The sequence below is a fragment of the Oncorhynchus masou genome, chromosome 18 (genome assembly GCF_036934945.1).
Source record: "Oncorhynchus masou masou isolate Uvic2021 chromosome 18, UVic_Omas_1.1, whole genome shotgun sequence".
Classification (NCBI taxonomy): domain Eukaryota; kingdom Metazoa; phylum Chordata; class Actinopteri; order Salmoniformes; family Salmonidae; genus Oncorhynchus; species Oncorhynchus masou.
Window position 1 is genome coordinate 5272853 of NC_088229.1, and position 8646 is coordinate 5281498.

Consider the following 8646-nt stretch of genomic DNA (forward strand, 5'->3'; position numbering starts at 1 on the left):
CTGAGCTAAATCCCACAAGATGGTGTTAGCCCACTGAGCTAAATCCTACAAGATGGTGTTAGCCCACTGAGATAAATCCTACAAGATGGTGTTAGCCCACTGAGATAAATCCTACAAGATGGTGTTAGCCCACTGAGCTAAATCCCACAAGATGGTGTTAGCCCACTGAGCTAAATCCTACAAGATGGTGTTAGCCCACTGAGCTAAATCCTACAAGACTGTGTTGTTAGCCCACTGAGCTAAATCCCACAAGACTGTGTTGTTAGCCCACTGAGCTAAATCCCACAAGACTGTGTTGTTAGCCCACTGAGCTAAATCCCACAAGACTGTGTTGTTATCCCACTGAGCTAAATCCTACAAGACTGTGTTGTTAGCCCACTGAGCTAAATCCCACAAGACTGTGTTGTTATCCCATTGAGATAAATCCTACAAGACTGTGTTGTTAGCCGGCTAAGCTAAATCCTACAAGACTGTGTTGTTAGCCCAATGAGCTAAATCCTACAAGACTGTGTTGTTAGCCCACTGAGCTAAATCTTACAAGAGTGAGTTGTTAGCCGGCTGAGCTAAAGGCTCAGGACTGTATGTCACAGGTCTGTGTGTTACCCCACTGATCTATATATAGATTAGAATAAAGTATTTAATGTTTCAAAAAAACATACAGATGAGCTAGTTAAAAAGCTAAGATTTAAAGTGGCCTTTATTTTTTAGAAACAGATATTTCCTCTATCTGAATAGCAGGAAGTGGATAGTACAGTCAACTTCCTGCCAGTTCTGGACTATGGTGACACCATTTACCAGCTTGCAGCATCCACTACTCTTAAACCTTTGGATGTTGTCTACCATAGCGACCTTCGCTTTTTCACAGGTGCTATCAGAGGTGACAGTCACTCACTATGCGAACTAGTGCACCTGATGCCTCAGGACGTAAGTGCATTAGCTAGCCTAACTGTTTTCGGAGAGTTTGGAAATGAGAGGCTTTTTAACTTTTTAACCACTATGGTTGCAAATCCCGGGAACTTTCGATACATTTCCTGGTTTTCCAGAAATTGTGGTTGGATGATTTCAGATTTCCTGCCTCTTCCTTCCTGATTCCAGGATCCTCCAACTGGGGATTTTAGGGAAAAGCAGAGAATTTATTCTACATGTATCAAATATGTTGGCTGGTCCTTATGAAAGTCCCCTAGATCACTTCATTAATCCTAATTTGTTTTACAAAGCTCTACTAGACAAGCCTCTGACTTACCTAACTGTCCTGTTAATTAAAATATAAAAACATGAGATACCAAACCAGGTCACAAGGTTGGTTACATCTTGAGGTTCCTTGGGTCTCCACCAAACTAGGTAAATACTCTTTTAGTTTAAATTGATGGAACCAACGAGAAAATACTATTCAAATGGTGTCCTAGTGCCGCACAGGGCATTTAAAAACATTGATTGGGGTCCTTCTTATTGAGGAATGAAATGTTTTTTTTGTGTTGTGTTTTTCTGTATTTCAGTGGTTTTATTTTGTAATAGATTTTAGTGTCTAATGAAATTGTATTTACAGGGATCCCTTGTAAAAGACATCATGGTCTACTACCAATTTGCTGCCACGAAATTGGGGAGAAAAAATAGGGGTGAAAATACACAACAACAAAACAAAGGTAAAATTAAAATGCACTGTGACTGATAGTCTACATACAGACTGGTCATGACTTGCATCATCCCATCATAGACCACTGTAATGTTCCCATCATAGACCACTGTAATGTTCCCATCATAGACCACTGTAATGTTCCCATCATAGACCACTGTATTGTTCCCATCATAGACCACTGTATTGTTCCCATCATAGACCACTGTAATGTTCCCATCATAGACCACTGTAATGTTCCCATCATAGACCACTGTATTGTTCCCATCATAGACCACTGTATTGTTCCCATCATAGACCACTGTAATGTTCCCATCATAGACCACTGTAATGTTCCCATCATAGACCACTGTATTGTTCCCATCATAGACCACTGTAATGTTCCCATCAGACCACTGTAATGTTCCCATCATAGACCACTGTAATGTTCCCATCATAGACCACAATAGTGTTCCCATCATAGACCACTGTAATGTTCCCATCATAGACCACTGTAATGTTCCCATCATAGACCACTGTAATGTTCCCATCATAGACCACTGTAATGTTCCCATCAGACCACTGTAGTGTTCCCATCATAGACCACTGTAATGTTCCCATCATAGACCACTGTAATGTTCCCATCATAGACCACTGTAATGTTCCCATCATAGACCACTGTAATGTTCCCATCATAGACCACTGTAATGTTCCCATCATAGACCACTGTAATGTTCCCATCATAGACCACTGTATTGTTCCCATCATAGACCACTGTAATGTTCCCATCAGACCACTGTAATGTTCCCATCATAGACCACTGTAATGTTCCCATCATAGACCGCAATAGTGTTCCCATCATAGACCACTGTAATGTTCCCATCATAGACCACTGTAATGTTCCCATCATAGACCACTGTAATGTTCCCATCATAGACCACTGTAATGTTCCCATCAGACCACTGTAGTGTTCCCATCATAGACCACTGTAATGTTCCCATCATAGACCACTGTAATGTTCCCATCATAGACCACTGTAATGTTCCCATCATAGACCACTGTAATGTTCCCATCATAGACCACTGTAATGTTCCCATCATAGACCACTGTAATGTTCCCATCAGACCACTGTAGTGTTCCCATCAGACCACTGTAGTGTTCCCAACATAGACCACTGTAATGTTCCCATCAGACCACTGTAGTGTTCCCATCATAGACCACTGTAATGTTCCCATCATAGACCACTGTAATGTTCCCATCATAGACCACTGTAATGTTCCCATCATAGACCACTGTAATGTTCCCATCATAGACCACTGTAATGTTCCCATCATAGACCACTGTAATGTTCCCATCATAGACCACTGTATTGTTCCCATCATAGACCACTGTAATGTTCCCATCAGACCACTGTAATGTTCCCATCATAGACCACTGTAATGTTCCCATCATAGACCGCAATAGTGTTCCCATCATAGACCACTGTAATGTTCCCATCATAGACCACTGTAATGTTCCCATCATAGACCACTGTAATGTTCCCATCATAGACCACTGTAATGTTCCCATCAGACCACTGTAGTGTTCCCATCATAGACCACTGTAATGTTCCCATCATAGACCACTGTAATGTTCCCATCATAGACCACTGTAATGTTCCCATCATAGACCACTGTAATGTTCCCATCATAGACCACTGTAATGTTCCCATCATAGACCACTGTAATGTTCCCATCAGACCACTGTAGTGTTCCCATCAGACCACTGTAGTGTTCCCAACATAGACCACTGTAATGTTCCCATCAGACCACTGTAGTGTTCCCATCATAGACCACTGTAATGTTCCCATCAGACCACTGTAGTGTTCCCATCATAGACCACTGTAATGTTCCCATCAGACCACTGTAGTGTTCCCATCATAGACCACTGTAATGTTCCCATCATAGACCACTGTAATGTTCCCATCATAGACCACTGTAATGTTCCCATCATAGACCACTGTAATGTTCCCATCATAGACCACTGTAATGTTCCCATCAGACCACTGTAGTGTTCCCATCATAGACCACTGTAATGTTCCCATCAGACCACTGTAGTGTTCCCATCAGACCACTGTAGTGTTCCCATCATAGACCACTGTAATGTTCCCATCAGACCACTGTAGTGTTCCCATCATAGACCACTGTAGTGTTCCCATCATAGACCACTGTAATGTTCCCATCAGACCACTGTAGTGTTCCCATCATAGACCACTGTAGTGTTCCCATCATAGACCACTGTAATGTTCCCATCAGACCACTGTAGTGTTCCCATCATAGACCACTGTAATGTTCCCATCATAGACCACAATAATGTTCCCATCATAGACCACTGTATTGTTCACACTGTAACAACACAACGCCTAACAGTAAGGCAATCAAGGTAACATTATTTTGTTTACATACACCTACATATATGTCGAGGAACAACAACGTGTTGGATCTTCATCCCTACAGGAGAGAAAGGTAGCCTCACATTAGCAGCCATGTACAACGGGACTATGCAGAGTAATATGGCTATTCATGCCTAGAGCATATACATTATAGGAACACTTTAGGCGACCGACAGCAAGGTGAGTGCCTCAGGCCTTGATATCTGAATGGAACGGGGCACTGTGCTGTGGTCTGACGTCACCTGTCCGCTTCCCCCACATCCAACTAGTTGGGACGTGGACAGCTCCAGCTCGCGGTTCTCCTGCTCACTGTCAAACAGAAGGCAGTGGGGGAAAGGAGCAAGCCTCCTCTGACACGGTAAGCTCCTAAATGAGCTTTTTCTCTTTTTTTCACCTTTACTTTTGATGGTGTATAAGAATAATGGCACGACCATGATCCCGCATGATATTTTAAAACGTCAATATTATTATTATTATTATTGCTGAATACGTATTTCTGCACTCTCAGTACTTGATCCGTTTAAAAATAACATTTATACTTGTGGACCTATTGAAATATATTTGTGCATGTGGACGTTGTGGCGTTCCAATCCATTATGACGCAGGGTTACAGTATGATAGGCTATAAAAAAAGTGTTTTGAAGACAATATTAATGGCAGAACAGGTTTGTTATTATGTACTGCTTTTAAATTTGTATACAATATTTCTGTTCTCCATAGATTTCGTGATGCGCAACGCGTGCGTAAAACCAGACCGAGCCGACCTACACAGCAGCCAACATGGTACTTCACGACTGCCTGCTTTTAACTCTGAACAAACATGCGTGCTGAACAACGTGCTTTCCTCTATACTTATGTGATATAATACCTTTTAGAAGACGTTGAAGATGGAGAATATATCTATCGCGAACACCCGCAGCGGAGCTCCGGTTGTGTGTAACGAATCCATGGACTACTATTATCTGAGCACGACGAACCGGACAGATCTGAACTGCACGCCGCAATCAGAGTTATACTTTTATGCCGACCTCTACGTGGTCCTGCCGGTGATATATTCGGTGATATGTGCCGTGGGGTTAACGGGGAACACGGCGGTTATCTACGTTATCCTCAAAGCGCCCAAAATGAAAACCGTGACCAATATGTTTATCCTAAACTTGGCGATAGCCGACGACCTGTTTACTCTGGTACTACCCATCAACATCGCCGAGCACCTGCTCCACTACTGGCCCTTTGGAGAGGTGTTGTGTAAGGTCATCCTGAGCATAGACCACTATAACATCTTCTCCAGTATCTACTTCCTGACGGTCATGAGTGTGGACCGTTATCTGGTCGTACTGGCAACGGTGCGTTCCAAGCGCATGCCCTACCGTACCTACCGCGCAGCGAAGATAGTGAGCCTGTGCGTCTGGATCCTCGTGATTCTAATCGTAATGCCGTTCACGGTATTCGCTGGGGTCTACATCAGTCCGGACGACTCGGACAGGAAAAGCTGCGTCCTCAGCTTTCCGAGCCCGGAGAGTTTGTGGTTCAAGGCGAGCCGGATATACACCCTGATCCTCGGCTTCGCCATCCCGGTGTCGACCATCTGTATTCTCTACACCATGATGCTGTACAAACTACGGAACATGCGTCTCAACTCCAACGCCAAGGCGCTGGACAAGGCTAAAAAGAAAGTAACTATTATGGTGTTTATAGTCTTAGCGGTGTGTCTGTTCTGTTGGACCCCGTTTCACCTCAGCACCATAGTGGCTCTCACCACCGACCTGAGGACCACTCCGCTGCTCATCGGTTTGTCCTACTTTATCACCAGCCTCAGCTACGCAAACTCTTGTCTTAACCCTTTTCTTTACGCCTTCCTGGATGACAGCTTCAGGAAGGCTTTCAAGAAGATGCTAGAATGTAGACCGGCAGGAATGTAGTAGCCTACAGTGATTTAGCGGCTAGTGGATACATGTTTTAAGATAGTATGTTAATATTGATATCAATCAAAACAAACTATGATTATATTATTTATGTATGCTTGAATCCGTGTTAGGGGCTGTTCATTTTGCCATAGTATGACTTAAATATTTAACATGGTGTAAATGATATGGGAAAACGAACTTCTATTCCGGCAAGCCTGCCCTACTCATGAATTGAGGTGTGGGTTATTATGAAGGTTCTTCTCCTTATGCCACTTTTATTTTTCATGGATTTTTGTCTCCCTCCTCTGTCCGGAGAGGGCAGGTAGCCTACACTGTCGTGACGCTAATGGCCTTCAAAATCAGGGCCGTAACATATGGGAAGTCCTCTACAATGACCACACCGACAATGATTATACACTTTGCTGTAAATACTTCTTCTTCAAAGGCCTATGTCATTGTCAACTATAGCCAGTGGTGTCGAATAATGCATAGTCATAACGTATCCAGGCTAATCTACATGATCTAAATATAATAACTCATTCTACATGTCCTCAAGTCTATGTTATGGAGAATAATAATTACAACATATTACCGTGTTCAAGTATTCATTTGTGTTGACAAGACACACTTTGAAAATAACTTTTAGCTTTTCCGATGCCAAGAGAGTCCACCTGGTACCTAATCACAGCTACTGTAGCACTTCTATACTGTATCATCCAAACATAAATACATTGATTTATATATATATATATATATATCTGCTGACGAATAAAGTATAAGCAAATAAACGGTGTGTTTTATTTTGTAGGATGGCAATATAGGCTCTCTTTCATAATGGACCTTACAGAGCATATGAGCCTACATCATTCTGCTGCTGTGTGCGTCCAGCTAAATGCATCAATACCAAATAAACCTAAAGTGATATATAGGCGATGTCTAATTTCATTTTGTTTTTTAAATGGCTGTATCTTTACTTATTCATTGGATGTGATGTGTCATACAATAATGATGTGCTGACTGTCACATACCCTTGAATACAACAACAAACATATATATATATAGTCACTATATATATATATATATATATGTTCAAGTAAATATTACCGTGCTATACTGTTCAGTATGCAAAATTCTTTATTATAAAAAATAAACAATCAAGTCCAATAAATTGTGCTAATCTAAATACCTTCAGAGCCGAGTTGGGCCAATGTTTAGAATTTAGAAATTTGGAATTTAGAGTTTAGAATTAGGTCTATTTCCAGACATTCTGTTAAATAGCCATTTATTAAACAATATAAATAATATCATTTTCTATTATTTAAATATTTCCCCCATGTAATGTTAATTGGGATCTAACATGGCCGCCGTAGAATGTTGTCATGTCATGTAAATGCATCATATTGCAGAAACGTCAATGTTCCGACTCTGTAAATACATGTGTCTGGACATCCCTGGGGAGGCAGGGTAGCCTTGTGGTTAGAGCGGAAGGTTGCAAGTTCAAACCCCCGAGCTGACAAGGTACAAATCTGTCGTTCTGCCCCTGAACATGCACTTAACCCACTGTTCCCAGGCCATCATTGAAAATAAGAATTTGTTCTTAACTGACTTGCCTGGTTAAATAAAGGTAAAATAAAAATAAAAAAATAAAAAAAAATCTCCCTTATGAAGCTGGGTTGATTTAGAAATGACCACTAATCCCCGTCCGGTGTCTGTACTAGTGGTGTTATTTCTGAAAGACCATAACTGGTGTAACAGATAGTAAAGCACGTACTCTCCTCCCAACTGCTCATAATACAACGCAGTGTCCTAAAAGTGACACGGAGAGGAAGAGTGGGAGAGAGAGATGTTTCAGTCATGTTACATGTAGGTCACAAAATAAACCTCCCCGATTGTTAGCGTCTACGGGATGTGTGACAGTAAACCATATTGAAGAACATAACAGTCATGGTTTACACTTAGAATGAGGCATTTTTATTTTATATTTCATTTTGACCTTTATTTAATTAGACAAGTCAGTTGAAAGAACAAATTCTTATTTTCAATGACGGCTTAACGGCCTTGTTCAGGGTTGAACGACAGATTTTTTACCTTGTCAACTCGGGGATTTGAGCTTTCAACCTTTTCGGTTACTTGTCCAACGCTCTAACCACTAGCCTACCCTTCCGCCCCAAATTTCTCAACTCAACTGTTTGCAGTAACAAGAAGTATTTTGTTGTCCTGGGTTCAAAAAGTCATACAGTAGAAAGAAGTAAAAAAAAAAAACAACCTGCACTTCACTAAAATATTATTTAAGTTTGAATCCATGTTTTTTTTTGCAGCGAAGAGCAAACAGGTATTTCGGCCACAGCCTTTGTCAACGTTCCATTAGATTTCACAGGCATATAGTGGAAGAGCCCCACCCACTGGCTAATATAGGGAACTACGGTTGATCTGATGGATTTATACCATTAGACCAACTTTATTCAGGCACATGACTTATATCCATTATCACATTATAAACAGGCCCTACATATTGAATTAAATGATTAGGTCTCAGTCTGTCCTGTCTATTTCCAACTTGAATATACACACATAGAACAGTGTTAAGTAATACAGTCCCCTTCCTCACAGAGAGATACATTGTTGACTGGCGTCGTATCTCAAATGCTGCCATATTCCCTATGGGTTCGGTCTAAAGTAGTGCACTACATAGGGAA

At 41.4% G+C, this 8646-nt stretch overlaps 1 protein-coding gene across 1 annotated transcript; it reads left to right on the forward strand.

Annotated features, from left to right (window-relative positions):
- The first annotated feature begins 4344 nt into the window (after window positions 1-4344).
- On the forward strand, window positions 4345-6880 carry LOC135503861 (neuropeptides B/W receptor type 2-like). Its single transcript, XM_064922031.1, has 2 exons — window positions 4345-4401; window positions 4764-6880. The coding sequence occupies exon 2, from the start codon at window positions 4931-4933 to the stop codon at window positions 5963-5965; it is 1035 nt and encodes a 344-aa protein (XP_064778103.1). The 5' UTR covers window positions 4345-4401; window positions 4764-4930; the 3' UTR covers window positions 5966-6880.
- The last annotated feature ends 1766 nt before the right edge of the window (window positions 6881-8646 follow it).